This window comes from Parambassis ranga, chromosome 16, assembly GCF_900634625.1.
Source record: "Parambassis ranga chromosome 16, fParRan2.1, whole genome shotgun sequence".
Lineage (NCBI taxonomy): Eukaryota > Metazoa > Chordata > Actinopteri > Ambassidae > Parambassis > Parambassis ranga.
The window spans coordinates 20409510-20432819 of NC_041036.1; the positions used below are offsets into that span (position 1 = coordinate 20409510).

Below are 23310 nucleotides of genomic sequence, written 5' to 3' on the forward strand. Positions count from 1 at the left end.
TGTTTGGCAGCTGTAAATCTCCTGTATTTGACCTCTGGCCTGATTCCATGACCCCACGTTCTGTGACTTCTGTGATCCCTAAATACACCCCTTAATCCGGTGTGGGTCCCTGATTTTGATTTGTGTGTATTTGAGAGTGTTTCCATGATCTGATCATGAAATGTAAGATGGATACGAACGGCTTTTGGTTCTCAAAGCTTCACTTAATTACATCAAGCTGCAAAACACACACACACTGACATACCAGTAAATTCGACCTGGCTCGCCCGAGTCGTTTCCATACTGGCAAGCGTTGGAAGGTTCTGACTCATTCTCGCAGTCAGTCTCTCTTCCACCTCCTCTGTTTCTCTCTGTCCACCTCTCACTCTGTTTTTCTTCTCATTCTTTTCCTGTTGATAGTTTCTTCTTTCCATTCCTTTATCCCATACTTTTTCACAAACAAAACCTTTTTTACTCTGACACACACACACACATACCCTTGTTCCTTTCCCTCCCTCTCTCACTTCTCTCATCTGTCTCTCCCAATATGGTCCTCAGTCCTGGAGTTCCAGAGGAGGAAACAATTTATGATACCAACACTGTCAGGTCGCATCAGGCATAGGGACAGAGGAGCCAGCACCAGAGATGCCGTAGATAGTTTGAAAATAGTGTTTGTAAAGGCCGACTGAAGTAAAACCTCACAGATAAATGCAGTCGTACAAGTGTGTACAGACTCCATTGCGTAATTCTGATCACTAAAATGTGACAGTGTCTGACGTGCTGTGGCTCGGCTCGCAACAGATTGTGGAACAGCTCAGGCTCCAGCTGAAGTGAAACTTCTCAGGAACAGTAGTTTGTTCAGACTGTTTTCCCTCAGATCATCTTTGTGTTGTCTTTTCACTTCAGTTTGCTGAAGATTTTATTAAAAAATATTGAAGCAGCATCAGTAAATCAGCTGAAAGATTTTTTTTAGCTTATAATGAAGTAGCAAGACCCAAACCATGATCTCTCTCTAAATTTGAAAACGAGATACAACACTGAGAAAAAAAAATCAAAGTGGCTCTTTTGGCAGCATGAGAGCCCCCTTTGTCTTCCTAACAAGGACTTTGTAAGAAGCTTTCTCTAGAACTTCACATGGCTGAGGAGATGTACTACCCATGTCACTAAACAAAGCCACGGAGACCAGAGGAATTCTTTTTATATAACAGAAAATGAATAAAGATGGCTGACGAGGCTACCTAATGTGGACTTTGTAGTTAGATTTTATTAGAACTTTAGCAAACATTCAATGACACATTTCTGAGCAAGCTCCATGGGAAATCCTCAGTACCGCCGGGCGTCCATGTGCTCTGTGATCCAGCTGCACTGAAACCGCAGTGGTTCAGTGCAGCCATACTAACCAACAGGGTCCCAACAGGTTTGTCCAGCCTTTACTATCTTGGCAGTGCCTGAGTTCACCGAGCATCCAGTTAATCCTAAGCAGTCAATCCCTTATTTATATAGAACTACATGTCTTGAACCAGGGAACTATATCTAGAGACCAAACTGGTTTTTGTACCAGACTGACTGCTTTAAGAGACAGCCTCAAGTGGTCATGTGAAGAACTGCAGTTTCCACGTCTTCTTACTCATCTGTGGATGTGGCAGCTTTGTTTTCATCAATCCTAACCCAGAAGTCTTAATAGTCTTAAACAAAGGGGCAATGTTGTATAATATCCACATTCTTCATCTTTCCAACAGCTGAACAGTAACCTGTGAGCTTTCCAGCTCTGCGGACACGCACAGTATTTCTGTCTGCTACAAAAGAGATACAACAGGCTGCTCTGAGGTCAGCAAACAGCACTTCAAAGGGTCGTGTGTTTTACTGCAAAGGGCAGAAGGTCCACACATTCATCCCGCTGTAATTGAATTGGCCTGATGCACAAAGCGGCTCCAGTTCAGCAGCCCAATCTCTACCAGAAATATACACTGTGCACACACATGAACTCAGTTTCACAACTCAGTCACATGTGTAATTGGACATGCAATCATGCCTGCACAATCACACACACAGGAACATATTGGTCCTCATCAGTGCCAGTGCTCCATTGACCCATATTGAGCTTTGCCCAGCAGTCAACCGCCTCTCAGTGTGTCTCTCCAGCCAGTCTGACTCACTCTCAGGAGGTTCATCAGTGCTACTATCTGCTGACTGAAGCCCAAAATCTGCACTAAATCTCTGCATCTGTTTAAAGAGTTTTTCCAGCACCGCTGTGTGGACATTGCTTCGTTTCCATTGCAACACTTATGTGTTAATTTGATGCAACAGAAATACTTATTTTGTGTTTCCTGCACAACTACTCTGAACACTTTCTGTGTTTATTCTATTTTTTAGATCACTGGTTCCATTTCAAAATAGATGAGAATCACAACGAACACTTTGTTTTAGTTTTACTAACCTTGAAACTACTACACCAGAATTAAGACACTACATGTAGGTCCAGTCTGGATCTCCCAATGGGAAATCTGAAGCAAAATGTTTAGTAGAGGTGCAGTGAGCTCTGAGTATCCATTAATTTTGTCACCCACCCCTGTTCAAGATCAGCTTTGCGTCACATGAAAAGGCAAGTATACTATCCTAACCTCTTCAGCTGCTCCACATCACAGCCACATCGTAATGGCAAATACACTTAATCATCTCCTTAGCAGGCAATCGAGCTGGATTGCTGCTACCATGTTAGCCTATTTGCTGCAAAAGGATTGAGCAGCACATGTTTTAATGTAATAGGGTGATATCAGCAATACCCTATAAATGTTTTCAAATGGAGCGATTGAAAGGCCAGCACGGATCAGGGTCATGACCACAAAGCCATCAGCCAGGGAGCACACAGCAGAGACGATGGGGGGGTGGGAGTTGTCTTAGGACATAAATTGTTGACCTTGTTCCTGTCATGCAGGGAAATCTAGTCTCACTGGATGTGTACACAGATATATTTATCACCTTAAATTTTCTGCATTGAGCTGGGTAAACCACATCAGCTCCAGTCATGACGGCGATCAGCAGCGTGCATACATTTGCATGTTGATCTGTGCAGCTGTTCACTGATTGAAAGCCCTCCTCTCCTCACTGATTGGTTGTTAAATGTGTATAAATCAGACCTGGCACCATTACAGCTCATCATTCTCATGCTAATTCCTCTTACTGTCGACCAAAACAAGAAAGAAATATTTGGCCACTCCAGAAACGGATTGGAAATCTTTGATGGTCAGGCAGGATGGTGAGTATCTTAACATGTGAAAAGCAAACACCTTCATCTAAGGATCACATTGCTTCCACAGTCATATGACTGTATTCAAATTCACAAGAGCTGTTTGGATGGAGCCAACATCACCCCACCCCCCACCTGCAGCGGCTCTAATCCAGGACATGGCGATGCGTGGCTTGCAGACCCGGGACGTTTTGATCCATGATTGTTGACTTTCAGATGCATTGGCTAAAACTACTCTGTGGCTTACAACATATTTTCATAAATGATTCTCTTAATCTGTTTGACTTTTGACCTCCACCTAGATTCATCACCACAGGTAACCCTATTGGATTGAGCGACGATGAGAGTCATTACCGCTTTACTGCAGTTTGTGGTTGATGCCTGGAAGGCAGGTCATATAGAGAGGGGACAGAACCGCTGATGGACATGACAAATATGGAAACAGAATCCATTTATGGTGCATTATGAGTGTGTGTTCTATGGTGTGTTAGCGTTTATGTGTATCGCTCATGAAGGGAAACTTGTTTATTTTGCACAGAATTTTTCCATGATTTAGCCCAGTATACTTGTTCATGGGGCTTCTTTTTAGCATATTAGGTGACAGATTTTATTTTCCTCACAGCTGTCTGATTGCAATGTAGAATGTGGTTATATATTTAACCCTTTGGGGCCGTTGCAACGCTTCGAAAAATACACATTTTCCAACAATAATACAGATTTCTCATTTGATATATGCTCAGTTAGTTAGTGCCTACATTTGAACAATCGCAGAGCCACATACAAAACACTGTCTATATTTGGAGCCACACGGCATTCAAGTATGTTTTATTTTAACCTTCATCTCCCCTCTCCTCTGTGTAAACAGAGCCTGCTGATCAACCCAGTGTTTACACATTTTTTGGCATGAAACTGTTGATCATTTATGACTCGTGCCTTCCTAGATGCACTGTAGGGTGCAGTTTTTTTTCCTTTTCCATAGGGAAATTTAACATATGACATACTGTATATATTACATATATATTCCTATAGTGACATTTCTGCAACGGTATGCATACAGCACTATTAATATGGCATACATACAGTTTCTGGATATGTGGCAATCCAAGTTTATAACTGGGACAATACACACACACAGACATATAATAATATGTATTTAAAAGTAAAACTTGTACATGTGCACACAATATCTGACTGAGGTTTAATCTTTAGTGTGTGTTGCCATATTATCCATCCATCCATCCATCCTCTTAACCCGCTTTTGTCCTGTACAGGGTCACGGGGGGGGGGGGGCTGGAGCCTATCCCAGCTATCTGCAGGCTGGGGGCAGGGCACACTCTGGACAAGTCACCGGTCCATTGCAGGGCTTTTTGCCACAATATATTAAAGTAACAGTCATGACCAAGTTAAAAGAGGAGCCATAGATTCCAGGTTTCCTTAATAATTATTACCATTTAAATGTTATCCTTAATGACAACAACAATCTAATCTAAAAATCCCCATTTGGGCTTTATTTAACAGGAACTGGCTGACTAGATCTAGAAAGGCTGCACTTAAGACCATATTTATAAGTGAATGTGTGTAATATATATGTTTTTGACACACATATAAATATTTATATGGCCGAGATATATATGCCAATATATGAAACTGGCCCAATTTCTAATAAGGCCTATATATTTGTTTGTTATAAATTCACATAATATGTTTTTACATATTATGTCCATATACTGGACCTTTAATATATTTACATATATTGCATTTGTTTATGGGTTCATGGATGAATTTCTGCAGCATGTGCACTACATTTGTATTGACTTGTGATGAATTTGTGTGATCTTTAGTGCACACTAATGAGTAACAGAACTTGCGTCTCTGTTTCATACCTGCAGAAGACATCCGTGCTGTCCAGCACGTAACACTGCCCTCCATTGAAGCAGTAGTTAGGCATGGCATCGCAGGGTGAGCGGCAACTTCCATTTATCATCTGGTAGCCTGGGCGGCAGCCGTTAGATGATGCCCCTGGAGGCGCTGCCACAGGAACATTGGGAACTCCCACACCAGGAAGAACTGCCCCAGGGATGAAGGAGCCAGAGCCTGGGATCCGGGGCCTGGAGCGAGCAGGGGACCCAGCAGCAAGTCGGAGGTCATCGTCGCTCTCGTATGCATCGGTTGTAGTGCTGTAGGTGTATTCGTCAGCAGTGGGAGACACGCCGTCCTCGTAGGGGGTTAGGTAGTCGTAGTTTTCTGGCATTGCCCATGAGGTTGTGTCGCCACCTTGCAGCTCATGGGCGTGTGATGAAGGAGAAGGCGGGGCTAGGTCTAAGCTGCGTCCACGTGAAGAGGGGTCAAAGAAGTCCACATGGAGGACTTCGGGGTTGGAGGGGTTAGTGGCAGGTGAAGGTGGGGCAGCAGTAGTGGTGAAAACGTGGTCCAGGTCAAACACAGCAGTGTCCTTGGAGTGAATCCAAGGTGGGTCAGTGTGTGACAGACGTTCCTCCCCTTCATCTTCCTCCTCCTCACCCTCTAAGCCATCCTGTCCACGTGGGTTGCTAGGCAACAGATGCTCCGTCTCAGCAGAATCAGGACTGAGCTGGGGTGGTGCAGCCACGCCGACTTCCTCCACTATGGGAACCACAGTTTCACCGAACATGCCGCTGCTCTGCTCCTCCTCCTCACCGGCACGGGGGATTCGGCCTGCCCTCGGGGTCACAGCGTTGATTGCGTCAGAACTGGCTGAGTTGCTCATCCCTGTTACCGTGGCGATGTCCTCGTTGACCTTGACCGGCCCTTCCTCCTCATTAAGCAGGGAGGTGACATTGGCAGTGTTGTCCAACTCAGTAGCATTGTTCCCCACGTCATTTCCTGCAAACACAGTAAAAAGTTAGCCACACTGCATGCATCACTTCATTTCTTAAAACATAAGGGCTATGTCATTGCAAAGCCAAGCTTCATGGACTGAAAAAGAGCAAAAAGAGCCCCACAGACACTCTTCTTTTAGAGGCAGACAGCACAGCGACAAGCAGACAGCAGCAGATTTAATGAGGTGAAAACGGTTTCACTTCAGAAAAAATGGACACAGTTTCTATCGATCAGCCTAGCAAAAACTTCTGACCCTCAAATGGGCCTGTTACTGGAGAGCAGAGCTTGTTAAGTGGTTTGAAAAGCAGCAGCTGTGCTACAGACTGAATGATTGTATCAACAACACTGATTAACAAATTAATAGACCCTAGCCAGAAATCCTGCAGGGACATTGGGAGGGGTACAGGGTGATCCAACTACAGTAATTTAGGGATGAATTCACTTCCTTGTGCTCGGATCTGACTCTGAGTATTGCAGGCATTAAAACAGTAGTTCTTGTAGAACTTTGATGGTTCAACAATATACTGTATTGTTTCGAACATAATCCATCCATCCATCTAATTACCCATCTATGTTGGGCTGGGCTTTTGGGTCAGCAGATTAAGCAAGGAAGTCCAGACCTCCCTCTCCTTGGGCACCTCCTCAAGCTTTCCCAGGATGCTAAAGGGATTCCCATGCCAACTGACAGATATAATTCCTTCAGCATGCCCTAGGTCTGCCCTGGGGCCTCGTCCTAGTTTTAAATGCCCAAGCCACCTGAACTCCTTTCAATGTGGAAGAGCAGCAACTCTATAGTGGATTCTTCCTGGATGACCACATCCCTCACCCTGTCCTACAGTGAGTTTTTGTCTGTGTGTTAGTGGAAGAAAATGGGGTCTCTTAGCTATTTGAATATTTAAAGCCTCTAAGTACCATTTTCTCACTCTAGTCACCTTAACTGTTGAAAGCCAAATGTGCCAAAGCCAAAGAATTTTTGTCACATCACTACTGGGTATACGTGAGTCAATCATGACTTCCAACTTCCATCATTTGCTCCTATTGCCACAGAATTATTACTGGTTAATAAACTGGCTGTGGGGACAGTTAGTGAAAACATCATCATGTTTTTAATATGACCTGCTCCTGTAAGTTCATTCAGCAATGCTGTTTTTTTTGTCTGACTATAAATATAAAATGTGGAACAGTTTGCAAAACACACCCCAACAGTCCACAGCCACACAATGACTTCACATGCTAAACTCTGACTGAGTGAATCAAATTAAAACGAGACACGATTGGCTGTATACTTATCCCACCGGTCGGTTACTTCATCCTGAGGGCGGCCCATTGAGTCATGCAGAAAGCTGCTTTACAGCCTTTGGAATTAAAGGAATAATTCACTAATGTACTTGAATGGCGAGGAGCTAGGATTATAGATTTACAGGGTTGGAGAAGAGAGGGATTTGGGGGGAGGAAGGGATGATCTCGGAGAGACTCAGACAAGAAGACGTCTCAGCATTTGTAACCTAAATATGTGGAGGCGACGCTGAAGATGCTGATGGGACAGTCTGTATGGTTTTTTTCCCGAGTGTCTTCCAGAGTGAAGCCACATTCATGATGACAGATCACTGAAATAGTTCTAAGCTTCTTAAGCATGACACATTTTACACCTGAATACATAATAGATGAGACAAAGGCTACAGAACGTGCTACACAATCCAACATTCCCAAGATAAATACCCAAGGCACCGAGCCTGTAGGCTGCTGGGTAAGGCTTCTGATTGGCAGTTTAGATTGAGGGTTGAAGAGACTTTAGAAACGTCTTGTTTGGTCTCTAGTCACTTGTTTGGTCTCCCTAGTCACTGTTGTGTGTCCTTGGGCAAGACACTTTACCTGCATAGCCTCCAGTGTACTCACTGGTGTATGGCGCTCTTTGCTGGGCTGCCTTGAGCAATTTCCCCATTGTGGGACTAATAAAGGTTTCAATTATTATTATTAAAGGTCAAATTCATTTCGTTCCTAATCCAGTCTGTGTTTTTTTTTGATAGCTTCTTTTATGTAGCTTACAGTACTGTTGAATCTAATGCACCTTGTTGTACTGTGTCTACATGACCTTAGCCTCACCTTAGCCTTTCGATCATAATTAAGATGCCAGTCAAACATTGAGACAATAAATTTCCTGTAAAATGCACAGCATTATTAAAACCTAGAGTTTAATTAGCACTAGATATTAAAGGTCCCATCTCCAGTTATCTTTAATAATAAAGAAGATAACACAGTCTGGAACATTATGAATCATCCATCATGTCTTTGTTGTCATGCATACGGTTTTGGGGGGTTGAGTTCCTGACCCTGACCCTCCTGCAGTCAGTACATGCACTCACAGTCCTGTAAGGAGATTTCCTCCATAATGACATATGTAAGGATATCTGTGACCGATGCTAAGCCGAGCTCCGAATGCAGTCTCTGGGGTTTTAATCTCTTAATGTCCACTCCTCTGTGAGTCTCCACTTACAAACATTCATCATGACCTCCACCAAAGTTTTAAGACTGTGACGTGATGTCTGTTGTGGTGACAGACACAAGAAAGAAGAAAAAGGCACACCCAACTGCATCGCCAGCACTGCTCAGGCCATAAAAGCTAATTATTCATGTAGCACATTGCAAACAACATAAAATTTGACAAGACGAACTGAAGGTTTCATTTTTGACAACTGAGCTGTAATTATTGCTAGCTGACCCCACGGTCACTCTGTGATTCTGCAGCTCGATTACCATCACCTGACAAGAACTCAAAGAACTCAAAGAACAATTCTCTTTGTAAGAGGTTTTTCCAACTAATCAGCTAAAACAATTAGCATCTCATCATCACTTAGCATTACACTAAATGTCTCTTTTCAGGTTTGACATCAGCATCATATTTTCTTCTCCACCATCACCATCATAACTTTTATTTACATTTTCTATAATTAAACAAGTTGAAACACTCAAATGTGTTGGAAATCCACAGACCAGACTTTCTATAGAACAGAAAAGGATTTAGAAGGGCTGACCAGGGGCTGCTGGGAAGAAAATATTGATGTGGTAAGACAACAAAACGGAATCTTAGTGAGTAGGATGGAAGGGTCATATGTGGCTCCATACCACAGAGTGCTGTGACCCAGGAGTCCCAGGATTGTGTCCCCCCCCTGTGGCAGTGTTGCTATATTTTAAGCATTTCATGACCTTGTGAACTCTACTTTTTTTCACAGTCTTCCTTCATGTGGGGTTTGGCATTAAAACACATCTGGTTAAAAACCACAGGTCCACAATTTGTGCATTACAAATCATGCTGGCTGTCAGGAAAATGATTCCTAGTTTGCATCAAAGTATGGGCCTATTGCACAAAGAGAAACAAAAGACAATTCTAATTTCATTTCCAAAGACTATTTCAGAATATGGCTACATCTCTACGTGCTCATGTTCGACCGACCAAGTGCAGTTTTTTTTTTTAATATGCAGCTTCTGTTGACAGAAGTCACCAAGTTTGACAAGTTTGAAGCTGTAGACTAATGTGTATGGGCTGCATTGATATCCTCTATATGTGTGCAGGACATTACACCAGAATAAGCCACACTTACACACTGCACATGTGCGTGATGGTTTCCTCCTGTCATCATTAGGCGTGAGGCTGTCATCGCTCGAGGTATCTGACAGGTGCAAGCGCTTCAGTTTATTTAAGGTTTTTTCTTTTGTTTTCTGGCGCAGCGGCAACATGCTGCATCTTTGAAGCTGGGGTCGTTCTGGGGCTAATCCTTCCAGCAGTCACACAATCCACTGCCTGTTTTACACATCAACTGAGCGCCAAGGGATAATATGCCAAAACCACACACTCACACACAAACACACATTAAAAAAAGCAAAATAGGCTTTACAATAACTACACAAAAGCACTGACGCTCACCAGGAAACTGGGATTTAAGGCTGTAGAGTCCACCTCTCTCTCTCTCTTATGCACACCATTTGCTTTATCTCCCCCGCGGTGCTCTTTGTTAACTACAGACACACAAACACACACACCTGATGGCAATAGTCATTAAGTGACAGCTCTGTGTTTGGGTGACTCTCCTGAGTAGAGCAGTGAGCCTTCACAATAATGGACACCTCCTCCTCCTCCTCCTCATGAACACAAAGCGCACAGTCTGAAAAACAGACAGTAATGGCCGCCGCACAGCAGCAGAAAATGACAGGAGGGGAGATAAAAAGAGATGGTGACAAGAGAGAAGAGACACACTGTGATGGAGGAAGTTACAAAGACAGAGTGAGGGTTACAGAGTTACTTTTTTTCTGACTTTTACTCTCACTGTTAGTAGCCAAGAGATGTACTATTCACTCCATGCTGTCAACCGTCAGCCACCTTAAAGCACCATCTGCTTCAGTTTTGCTCAAGAGACAATCAAGACTGCTGCCTTGATGCAACTGAAGCAAATATTCATCTTCGCAGGCTTTTATTTTGAAGGATAGCATTCAGCATTTAGGCCATCATGGTTCTGAACTTGTTGCCAAAGCCAATCAGTAAATAGGTTTTTTTTTTATGTTAGACACCTTCCCGAAGAGGGATTTGTTTGGTTTTGCACATTTTAATGTAACAGTTGCATTTCCTCCTGCGCCCAGTTTATTTTTATAACCCATTTGTTTTACTTCCTGTCACATACATACCACAACACATGGTCTCTTATTTACCACTGTTTCATGTGTTGAGTCTATTTCTGCCGCAGCAGCTTACATTTCACTGTTAAACGTACATACCACATTACTGACAACTGACAGGCGTTCATATTGTTCGTGTCAGTGTGTATGTTAGGTTGTGACTGCAGTGTTATAATACGTATCATTTCCAATGAAAAGTCTATAACCTATAGTCTATTTAGAGTCATGCTCATAGGCTACTTCCTTGTCTATCAGCATGCATAAGCCATTAGAGGTCAGGCAGTGAGTGTGCTGTGTAAAAACCACAGTGGTGTCAGTCTGCCAGAATCCTCACTGTGCATCACCGGACTGTGTTCCAATTAAGCAGAGTTGTCTCGCTTTCAACACCTCATTAGCCTAATTGGATTAACAAGGAGGAGCTTTTTGACAGACAGTTCTGACAAAAGTACACATCTCTCATTCCACATGACGCACTAAAATGGAGTAATGGAAGTCTAGCAGGTATTTATTTTTTAATTTATGTCAAATAAAGAATAAATGGAAATCAATATTTTGAATGTTCCACAGCCGGTCATAATGAGGACGACTTTTAGTTAGGGGGTGAGGGTGGCCCCCTAATGTTAGGGGAAACACTGTATATATATTTATTGGTTATCTTTTGATCACGAGGAAAACTTCCACAGCAGCTTAGATGGACCTTCTTTCTCAGCAGGTATTTCCAGGATAAAGAATGAATTATTCACCTCAGCTTTTAGGCCAAAAATGGATGTGCCCAGAAAAAGAATAAATTCACCAACAAGTCAATGAACCAACCTCTGGATGGAGATCATGTTTAAAAGATTTATAGCAGGTACTAAATAAATCTGATAAGATGTTTCTGAGAAGGTCAGAAATAAAGTCCATGAGGTCCGGGGTTGTGGGGTCTGGACCATTTAGTGGGTGGCATTCCGGTGATTTAGAAATTAGTGCTTCAAAAGTGCAAGACTAGCTGAACCAACAATGTCCAGTGTCCAATTAGACCCTTAGACCTGGCAAACCAGAGCTCAGCTGGCAGGGTTGTGGTCGGGTGAGTCAGGACGAGCCGGTTCAGAGTGTCAGACTCAGGACAAGCAGAATAAAAAGAGCCTCTGTTTGTTTGCTTCCCACTTCAGATGAGACAATTGAACAGTATTACATAAGGAGACTCCTCACACTCCCTGTCTGTGTTTATGTTTGTGAACTTCAGTGTGTGTGTGGATGTGTGTGTGTGTGTGTGTTGTCTCTCCACCAGCATAACCCATTGGTAACTGGGGTCGCTTCCAGCTCCTCTGGTAAAGGGTGTGGATGGCCATAATGAGAAGAGAGAGTCTGGGTAGTGTGTGTGTGTGTGCGTGTGTCTCAGACAGACTGTTTAGGGGGTGATGGCGCCTCAAGGCCAAGTGCTGTTAGCCTGTGTTGGCGAGCCGCCGACCCTCAGGCTTTGCCTTTTGTTTAACCCAGATCAGTTTGGAGAGGGGATGCCACTAAACCACCCACAGACCCAGGAGGGCGGGAGGCGAGGGGGGGTTGACAGACTGTAAAGAGAAATCTGATTGGTTGTGACAGTTAGGGGCCAGCAAGACAGTTCGGTGACCCAGACTGGAGGGAGAAAGGGGAAAGGTTGGACAGTGGAGGGCAAACAAACAAAGGCTCCTGCAGAAACAATAAGCTCCATGTATTACATCATGTGTGATATCCAATTATATGCAGATTCACATGTAAATGATTATATTCATTAGGAACATGGTGTAAATGTAGGGGCTTTGTTGCCATTTAAAATTACACATACATAAGGTGCTACATACCCCCTACTGTCATATATTTTGCCATCATGTCTTTTGCAGTCAGTGTTGACTCAGCTATGTGTGAATGCTGCTTCAATGGGCACAGATGAATCTCAGATGTGGCCAAGATGGTAAAAAGATGGTGAATTTACCACTGGAAAAATGGCTAAAATGAGAACGCCATACCAAAAGTTATAATACACAGCAGCTAATGCAAGCTGAAGCTAATAAATCAACCTGTTCTTACCTGTTAACGCCTAAACTTCAAGGTAGGGTAGGAGATTTTGAAAACTCAGTGAGTCAGCCAGATTTTGAAAGTAAACACACGCCCCTTTCTCTTGAGCTCACCCATTGGCTGAAGTTTGTAGTGTTTTATTCTTCGTTTTAAAGGAAACTGCTGAACTAATTGGTTGCTATCAGATTGTAAAGAGAAGTTACACTAATTTAACAAAAAGTGCATCAGAATGAAATCTCCTACCCGACCTTTAACAAGTAGTTTTTAACGCCTCCAACATAGCAGTGAGTGAAAACAAAGCAGCTTCCGGTGTCAGGGGGACTCAAACCCCAGACTCCTAAATGAAGGTCTGCTGCACTGCCTATGCTACCATCCATCCTGAACGTACCCTTCCTCCTAACACAGACTTTGGCAGCTGTCTTGGTGCAACCATCAGATTACATTGGGCAAGTATGTTTTTTAGCATAAATCATCATGTCACACCTGGGAGATGTATGACTGACTACATCTTTAACTTGGTATAGGCTCCAGCCCCCTGTGACCCTGCACTGCAGGACAAAGCGGGTTCAGATAATGGATGGATGAATGGACAACATTAGTGTTTTTGAGTGGTTTTCACTCTGCAGACATAAACAGGATGTTAGCATGTGTTTTATGTCAAGTGTAAAATTGTTTTTTTAGTGATGATCAGTGGTTAGCAGCCAGCATGTGCGCTGCCTTTACTCTCATTTTTGCCTTATGCAGTGTAGTAAATTCTTAGTAATCTATTTAACTGATTTAATTGTTTATTGTGTTATTGTGCTTAATTTAGTGTTTAATATAAAACACCCTAACCCCAAAGGAAGAACGAAAGGTGTCACATTATACACACAGGAGAGAGGTTTTTAAAAACGGCTGCATGTAGCCGATCACAGAGAAGGCCGAGGGACTGAGAGCCTCTTTAACTCATTCTCATTGATTTCGGCATCAAATACCTGAACCTCAAGAGAACCACACACACTCCTCTATTTCCCCGTTCCCACACTCACTCTAATGAATAAGACTTCTTTATCTTTACTCAATGCTGCTCATTAGTATCGATGTAAAGCGGAAACGCCACGCTCAGCAGCTGCTCTCCCTCCCCCTTCACTCATTCCCTGCTTTTCCACATCTTATAAATTTCATCTCTCTTCTGTTCTTTGCTCTTCGTCCTCTTTTTCTCCTTCTATGATTTTCTCTTCAGCTTCCTCCTTTTTCCATCACATAAATCCTTTCATTCCTGACTCCACAGGTGGTGGGATGGAGGAAGGATGTGTTGCTATGGAGACCGTCTGAACCTCAATGCAACACGATCAGATACCCGCACACATAAAGACACACAAATACAAACCTAATAATATTGTGTTTATCTTTGAAAAGCCACATGTGTACACCTGTATGAGAGTGTGATATGATTTTAATACACACAAGCTTTTCCTCTCCCTGGTTATCTCCATGTAAAACTGACAGCCGTGTGTGTGTGTTACAGTGCACGCATACTGCGCGTGTGCATCCATGCATCAGCCTGTTTTGCTGCTCTGACCTCATTTTGAGTGGATGGTCAATTTAAATTCAAGCATGTAAGCATGTGAGTGAGCACAAATGTGTTTTCTTCTTCACCCAAAAAAAGATCAGTATAAAAATTATGACCATTAAAATTGTGGCTTTGCAAGGTCATCATTGTGGTCAGTGTTATCAAAATAAGAGCGTGGATCCCAGCTCTAAAGGATGAGGCTACGGCATCCTCTTGCAGCCAAAAATCAAACAGGTTAATTTTTAAAATAAAAGATATGCATTGATATCTACTGAAGCCATCATGCTCACCAGCGAGTTATTCTTTAGCCTAACATTGACCTTTGTTAATTTTGGCATCTTTAAACCCATTCTCATCCCATTACATCATTTTTAATGTATTGTTTAGTACACAGCGATGACTAAATCTGGAAATGTGTTCATTGTTTGTTGGTTTTTACTATTTTTCTGTTTTTTCACACTGACTAATGAACATGATTTCTAATATAACCTTATTTCCTCATGGGCACAATACAACATCAAGAACTACTACTACTACTAGTAGTAGTAGTATTATTTTTCATTTTTCCATTTGTTAATTCTTAAATCTGTGATTTGAAAATGAGATGGACTTGATGTTTGTGAAACACTTCACCACAATACACCAAATTAAGCAAGTTATAGGCAGGGAAACGTGGCAGTTAATAATAATCACAGCAACATACAAACAGAATAAGCAACAACAGTACCACTCATGTTTAAAAGACGCATGGTCTATCCATCCACCCCAGCCTCCTCCCTGTCGTTTATCTTCTCTAAAGCTCTCCTGCTGCTGTCAGCTGTGCTTATTTTCCTGATTTATTGTTAAACTTGTAAAATGTCAGAAGTCTTCATCCATCACAATTTCTAAAAGCCAAAGGATACATTCTCAGTTTGCGGTGTTTGTCAAGCCCACAGTCGAATCTGCGAATGATGAAGACTGTAAGACCGAGAAGGTCGAACAAGCATGCAGCAGGATGATGAAGGTTTGTCTTTTCTATTGGGAGATAACGCACAAACCAAATCAGACCAGCTGTCTAATTATCTGTCCTGCTTTGTTGCCATGACAGGTGTGTGTATATGTGTGTGTGTGTTCACAGAAGTGTGTTATGGGTGGACTGAATGCTAATATGACAGTCTGCAGCAGAAGAGCGAGCCAGAAAAGGAGAGAGGAGCGTGTGCACGAGCATGAACTCAATGACTCGCTTCAACAAGGACACACTGACACACTGAAACACACACACACACATTTCAAGGCATTTGCAAAAGAGAGAAAATACACACAAAACCACAAAGAGACAGGTGTTTCTCTCTCTCTCTCACACACACACTGCCCACATGAACACAGAAACATGTAAATCACTGTTCAAGGGCACAGAGTTTCAGAACATCGCCAACTCAGCGCCGCTAACACAGCTTACATACTGTATTGTCATTGATTCGTCTTTGGGCGGAATGGACACAACCACACACAGCTACTGTCAGACTGATCATGGAACTTTATTCACTAAAGTTTTTGAATGACCTCCTCCTCCTCCTTGTGCATCGACACCAAACAACTGTCACACCTATGAGTCAGCGCTGCAGGAACACCTGGGCACTGACAAAGGTGCTGACATGGAGCAAGGACGTGGCACAAACAGACACATACATACACACTCCAAGTCAGGTCTCTGGGGGACAGGTTCAAGTCAAGTCTCAAGTTTTCGAGAAAGAAGTCTAAGTCGAGTCACAGGTCTTTAGAGGGAAGTTCGAGTCTCAAGACTTCTGTGGCTACTTAATCTCCCTCCAGGGATCAATAAAGTCTTATCTTATTTAATGAATCACTTCCTGTATCCTGAATACTTAGAACACAGCATTGCTTGACATTTAGTCAACTCTTAAGTTACGGTGTGTAAGTCACAGACTCAAGTCCCCATCTCTGCAGATATCTACTCAGGTTAGCATGCTCTAATTAATAGCATAGCATAATAATAGCATGCACAACAGGTGAGTCTCTTATAAGATAACTGCTGGAGAGCAGGATTATCACGAAGACTTTTTTTTAGCCCAGCTTTTCTCAAACACCAACAACAGCCACCTGTCCCTGAACCATTTCCAACAAGTGACGTGTCCCTTTTACCTTACACGACAGCTTGTTGTTTGTTGGATGATTACTAAGATGAGATATTACCTCTGTGCTTGTGGTCGACCCACAGGTGGCTACTTGTTGCTTTTCCACTTTTTGGTGATTCAAATAGTTGAACTTGTGATTTGTGTGACAGCATTGCCTGGGGTGACCTCACAGATGGGTCTGTGTAACAAACCACTTAGCCACACAGATTCTGTCTCTAACTAAACATTAAATAAACTGCAGGAACAGCCGTCAATGAACTGCATCGGCTGAAGAAATGTCAGATGTGGGAGGTAATTGAGAAGTAGAACAAGTAGTGTGGGAGGATTCTGTTAATGCTGCTGCACTGGCTGACTCACATACTGGATCTCATGTTAGAAACATGCGAGTGACACTGAAGGACAGCTGGTCCAGGCACACAGACGGATCCAATCTTGTCTGCTTCTTCCACTTTTGAGAGCTAATCAACAACAAAAATGAAGTGAACAAAATAAAATACATAGAAAATGATGCTTACTGTAACAGCGAGGAGGACATAAATGCACACACACCCAGCACACGCAGAGAGAAGCCAGCAGCTGTTCAGGTCCAGCCTGTGAACACCTACGTATGCTAATGTTGGCCTGCAGGCAGGTCCAGGTGGGAGGATATTACAAATGAGATTAGGATCACTAAGTTTCCTAACAAACAGATTTATCTGGGATGCGGTGCATAATAGCTGTCACTGATTCCAGTTTAATGCAGAGCAGCGGTGCTGTCGCATCCTCAGTCCTGAAGATCTGTCTTTTACCCATTCAGCTTTCAATATTTGAATGATGCCAAAAATGTCAGTATTGATCCCTCATTTGGCAAATCGTTTAATCTGCAATACCAGTAACACACTATAAATACACTTGTCTACACACGGAAAGGGGAGTGCCGGATACAAACTTCAAAACAGGAAGAAAACAACCAAAGCTAGCAAAACACACACTAAATATGACACGTCTTGCAGACAATAAAAACCAGGCGCCAAGTGAAACTGTAATTAAAAGAAAAAAAACATACTTTGTTCTGGAGTTCTAATTTGATATAAAACAGCAACAGATGACAGTAATCTGCTTGGGATCCAACACACTGCGCAGTGTGATGACATCATTATACAGAAATAATGAATACACCAAGACGAATAATGATATCATCTACAAATTACAGTGGGTAATGATAGACTACACCCATTGCCAGTGGCTTTGGGCACAAACACACACACACACATACACTGTTGACGGAGTGACATGAAAATTCATCCAACCAAAGATCTTCAGCTTAATGGAATTCAAAGTGAGAACGCATTATGGCGGCGATATGAACACACTGTTTTGCCGGCTGGTGTCACATCGGTGGATGTGTGTGGTTTCCATGGAGACCAAAACAGGAGGAGGATGAGAGAGAGAGGAAAGCCATTGTTCACCAATAATCGGAGCTGTCAGAGGAGCCCATTTCTTGTTTCTTGTTTTGTTTTTTTCTCACAGTAAAAAAAGGCAGAATCGGGTTAGTGGAGTCATGGAGGGAGGATTTGGCTCGAAGATTAACCCACTGCACATCAAAGATAATCTGTCAACTAGCAGATATGTGTCAGCAGGCCAGAGGAGAAAATACAGTGAGAGACAGAGGAGGAGAGGCTGCAGACATCGCATGATTCTCAACCATTACTCCGTCCATCACCCATCCACCACCTTATCCACCCGTGGAGACGGGGGAGGGGAGGAGACGAGAGACGGCGGCGTATCATCGGTATTAAACACACAGAGGGAGAGGGATTGCAAATGGCCACTGGAGAAAAAAGCCGGCAGAAAATGAGTGATGGCGTTCTGGCTGGCTGTCGTCAGTTCAGGGCAGTTGGCCTTGGTCGTCTGAGCATCGTTCACAGATGTGGGCCAAGCTGCTGCCTCCACACTTCACCGGTGAAGCAAGATAATGTGTGTGTGTGTGGAGAAGGAGAGGCAGGCTTAGCCCAAGGTTGTTTCATGTCATCTGCACCAGATCTGCCAAACTCCCTTACATGCACCTGAGTTCAAACTGGCACCAAATCTCTGCCACAAAGATGATGAAAAGTGACAAATATCTCCTGAAGGAGGAATATTTCAGCTCACATTGGCTGTTTTACTCAACCCAAAAAGGAAAACATGGCAATATGAGTCCAGACAGAGCGGCCTGATGATGGTGATGGTGGCACTATCCAACTCCAGACTTTGAACCAGAAAGCGGAGTTTGTGTCCCATGTCTAATTTTTGTTGTTTTGATAGATCTACACTCTGGTTTCTATCTGCAACAGGCATCTCCTCATGTAGCTGTTCACACATCCAGAGGAGTGTGCATCTCTACATACACATCAATGCAACAGATATGACACATGATTACGTTTATCCTAACAGAACGATGCTTTGCCATAACGTCATTCAATCACGTGAGCGATACAGCTGAAAAAAAGTCTTCATTTGGAGGAAGGTTGGACCCTAATTCTGGAGTCTGGGGTTCAAGTCCCCCTGATACCACAAGCTGCTCTGTTTTCACTTGCTGTTGGAGCTAGGCATTAGAACCTACTGGTTAATGTTAGACATTAAAAAGGAGGAGAAGAGCCTTCCGTCGTCGCCATTTTCAGCTACCATGGTGAAGAGTCCCCACCCTTATAAACACATAGAGATGCGGCTGGAGAAATACACACACGTTCCATTTTCAAGGACTGAAATATGAACCTCATATTACATTATTCTGGTGAGGACAGAGTGATAAACATCACCAAGTTGTAGTAAGATGCTAAAAGATGATGAAGACTGCAAACATGAGACATGCAAATCCTCATTTAGATCAGAGCAACGCTGCCTCTGCAGCCTCACAAAGCCACTTTTTCATTCTAATCAACCCAGGATGCCTTTCAGTTTCCAGGGCTATTAAGCCAATCATCCAGTGGCAGCAGCAGTCAGGTAAATCCTTAAAGGTATTCAGTGAAATTCAGATCACATACAGATTATATTCATATGGACAAGATGCTCCAACATCACATTTAATGTTCAAAATGCACCTGCCGGTAAGCGAGGGACTGGCCCGGTTATAATGAATGAAACCATTTGGAACGCTCTGCTCTTCCACACTGATTTTTGGACAACACCATTATCACATTCACAATCCATGAATTTCAGAAATGAAAAAAAAAATCAGCCAGATTATATTAGATTATAACGCCAGACTGGTTTCATCTCGCTCTTGCATTATTAATCTGACAGTAATGTGGCCCTGCGGTGCGCAATATATCTCAGACAAAGAGACACGGGAAGAGACTGCATGTCTTTTTTTCTTTTTAATGTTTACCCTTCTGTTTTCCCCCCTCTCTCTGCGTGTGTATCAGAATGTCCGTTCAGATCCCTTCATGAATTATTCATCAGGTCCTCTCGGCCCTAATCCTCGCCTTTGTGTCGCTGTGCGCCTCCGGGGATCCAGTTTACTGCATCGACTGGACGCTGTAACTGTCAAACGAAATCTTACAAAAAAAGTCTTATAATAATAATTCCTGCAGTGTGACTGCAGAGTGTGGAGTTATAGTGACCTGATTTTTTTTCCTGTGACAGGCTGCTGTGCTGTTGTAGTGATAAACGGTGATTTAAAGCCTCGCAGGCTCCAAAAGAACGCACGGGTTCTACAACTCTGAGCAGAATATGATCCATTTAATTACTAATATATACATGTATCACTCCTTATAGAGTGATGATGCTCACAATGTCCAGTATTGACCTCATTGTTACCTCCTCCAGTGTCTCTAAATGTCGTTATCCTGACCTCATTTTTCTCAATATGCACCTTCACTGATTTAATCCGAATATTAAGAGTCACACAGGCATCAATATTCAAATTAAAGCATTCATAATAATACAAGTATTCATATTTTTGAGGATGTATTCCTATAAATCGAGCATATCTTTCAGTTAAAAGTGTCACAGTGTCAGCTTTTTACACATCAGTCTGAGTGTGAAGTGCTTTCCTAACCCACAATCCGGAGCCTCACTGACCTCCTTTCTGGCTGCCCTGTGGGAGTGTGTTAAAGGTACCCTACAATCCACAGAAGGGAACGCGCTGCAGCAGCAAAAAAGAACAAATGTAACAAAAAGAAAAAACTGATGTTTAAGGTGCACACAGGTCTTACCATGGACAGACAGCGGGATCAAGTGCAGAGCCAGGACGCACCACATCAGTCTCCAGCATCCCGTGCAAACGGTCGCCTGCTTCCTCTGCATCCTTGCAGCGCAGTGAGAGAAGATGATCAGACAGGGGGTGTAAAAGAAACAAGACGGAGAGAAAATCCCTGACCTGGTGTTATAATAATGTTAGTAAGAGTTCAAAAAAGGAAAAAAAGTAATCCGGACGGGTGGATCTGTTGATCAGCGTGCAGTCTAGACCCCAGCCTCCCTGCGCTGCTCCTCCATAGCCGCTTGGTCTGAGCTGTCTCTGTCCGCCGCTGCTCCTCTCGCTCTCTAAGCACACTGAAGGCTGCTTACGGCTCCATTGCTTCCAAACAGAGGTTGGAGACGGCGTGAAGAAGAGGGTGGGGTGGTGGTAGTGGTAGTGGAGGAGGAAGAGGAGGCGGAGGATACTACTTTTTTAAGGGGGGCGCAGCAAACGCACGCCGTGTCTCGGTTTGGCTCGGAACGGATCGGTGCTTTTGGGCACTTTGTGGCTGTGAGAGAAGCGGACGCACGGCGGTGTGCAGCGCGCTCGGCAGCCTGCTCATCATCTGGGGAGGAGGGAAAAAAGGATTGTTGATTTTCCCCCTCCTCCTCCCGTTCTCATTCTCCCCCATCCTTTTCATCCCTCCTCCCTTTACTCATTTTCCCAAGACGCCCCCTCCCACTCCACCACCACCACCACCTCCTCTCCATCCTTCCTAAAACTTTTCCCATCACTTCATTATGTCTTCATCAGAATGTCCACATTTGCTGTTTTTACACGATTTCTTCCTCCCCTTTCTCCATCACTCTGTCAGCTCTTCTTTCCCCTTTTGTTCTTACTGTTCTTCTCTAACAACTTTTTTTCCTTTTCCAAATGTCCTCCTTTTCCAGGCATCCTCTTCATTCTCTTCTTCATCGTTCTAATTCCAGACTCCTCCACTTTATCCAACTATTCCAGACTTTTCTGTCCTCCCTTTACCTTTTGTTTAAAAAAACCATGTCACTCCTTTTTATTTTCTCTCTTTGTGTCTTGTTTCCATTCCTTTAAACTCTTCCTCTTTCTAACACAAAGACCTTCATCTTCCTCCTCCTCCTCTTAAACCTTTGCCTCTTATTTTCGGACACTTTTTCTCATCCCAAAACTTTTCCTCCTCCTTCTCCCTCCTCCCTCCTTTCCCCCCAAAGGTTCTGGTCATTTGCTATTCATCAGGGAGTGTTGGCTCTCAATAGGAGCACACACTCCACTCGGGGCCACTTTTTTTTCTCCCAGGGGAGATCTGTGTCACTTCGAAGGAGCTTAACTTCCCTTAAATTGCTGCTTCTGCTGTGTGTGTGTGTGTGAATTGGAGAGGCTGCAGCAGTGTGAGATTATGCAAAAATATATATATGTATGTAATGGTGGTGGTTAATGCTGTCAAAACAACAAGCTTTGTTTGATGGTGTGACACAGTGAAGCAAACAAAAGAGGAGGGGAGGGAGAGTGTCTGGGTAAAGAGTGTGTGTGTGGTGGGTGGTGTAAGTGGGGTGGGGGGTGTGGGGCTGCACACGGTGATGAATGCCCAAGGCCCCTGGGGGTAATGATGGTGGTGGTGGTGGTGGAGGGGGGGTCGAGGGCATTCTTCCACACACAAACACACACAAAAAAGCATAAAGGGGGAGAAAGGGCCGGGCAACAGGAGACGTTTTGTTGTATGTGTGTATATATTTTCTCTCACACACATACTCTCTCTCTCTCTCTCCCCCATATATATATATATATATATATATATATGTATTTATATATTACTCATACTATATTATATATATAGTGTGTGTGTGTGTGTGTGTATATATATATATATATATATATATATATATATATATATATATATATATGGAGCGAGAGAGAGAGAGAGGGAGATGTGTGTGTGCAGGCTGCTCATGTGTAAATGTGTGTGTGAAAGCAGCTGCAGATTTTTGAAGGAAATGTTTAGCGGAATAGAAAACGTGTTCAGTGAATTGTGAAAAGTAGGTCAAGAGGATATTTTGGTGGCTTCCATTTGAAATAATTGGAAATATTTTTCTGAAGAAATGAAGAATACGTCTCCTCACCAAAGAAACAAAACGTCTCGCTCACTCTCTGCTGTTTCTGCCGTGTGCACAGACCCCACGGTGCACTCATAATAACAGCATGTCCACACCTTCCTGTTGATTTCACAGGACGACTGGTCGGATCTGTTCCACTAAGGACAACACGAGCTGACAGCAGGACAGAGAACAATAACAAAAGGTGTCCTCTCTCCGTTCCTTTTTACATCTTCATCGTCTCACTGAAATGAGGCTTTGCAACAAATGTAATATAGTGTCTCTCTTATTTTGTCCACAACAAAGCCAACTTAGCCAAGCTAGACATCAGTTCAGGTGAATTACTGCTAATTTATTGTTAGTATCTAAAAAAACTGACTTTTTAAGATGCAGGAAATGACAGATTCATCAGTCTATTTGATTAGTTTAGGTTAATAAGAACGCTTCTATGTAAACAACAACACACTTGACCTTTGACCTTTTCACCATAGAATGCAAAACAAAACAAAACAAAACCAGGTCGCCCTCAAATCGGACTGGACTGATTAGCTCTATTTTACTGGGCTGCACCGATG

The 23310-nt window shown here is 43.1% G+C and overlaps 1 protein-coding gene across 8 annotated transcripts in view; it reads right to left on the bottom strand.

The window, feature by feature from the left end:
* Window positions 1-21220, bottom strand: part of cspg5a (chondroitin sulfate proteoglycan 5a) — a 46226-nt gene extending 25006 nt beyond the window's left edge. For all 8 annotated transcript variants that reach the window (XM_028426518.1, XM_028426516.1, XM_028426514.1 and 5 more), the window contains exons 1-2: window positions 20650-21220; window positions 5110-6088 (exon numbers count right to left, since the gene is read on the bottom strand). In XM_028426518.1, coding sequence (XP_028282319.1) covers window positions 5110-6088; window positions 20650-20740 — 1070 coding nt within the window. In that variant the 5' untranslated portion in view covers window positions 20741-21220. The remainder of the gene's footprint in view (window positions 1-5109; window positions 6089-20649) is intronic.
* Window positions 21221-23310: the final 2090 nt, after the last annotated feature.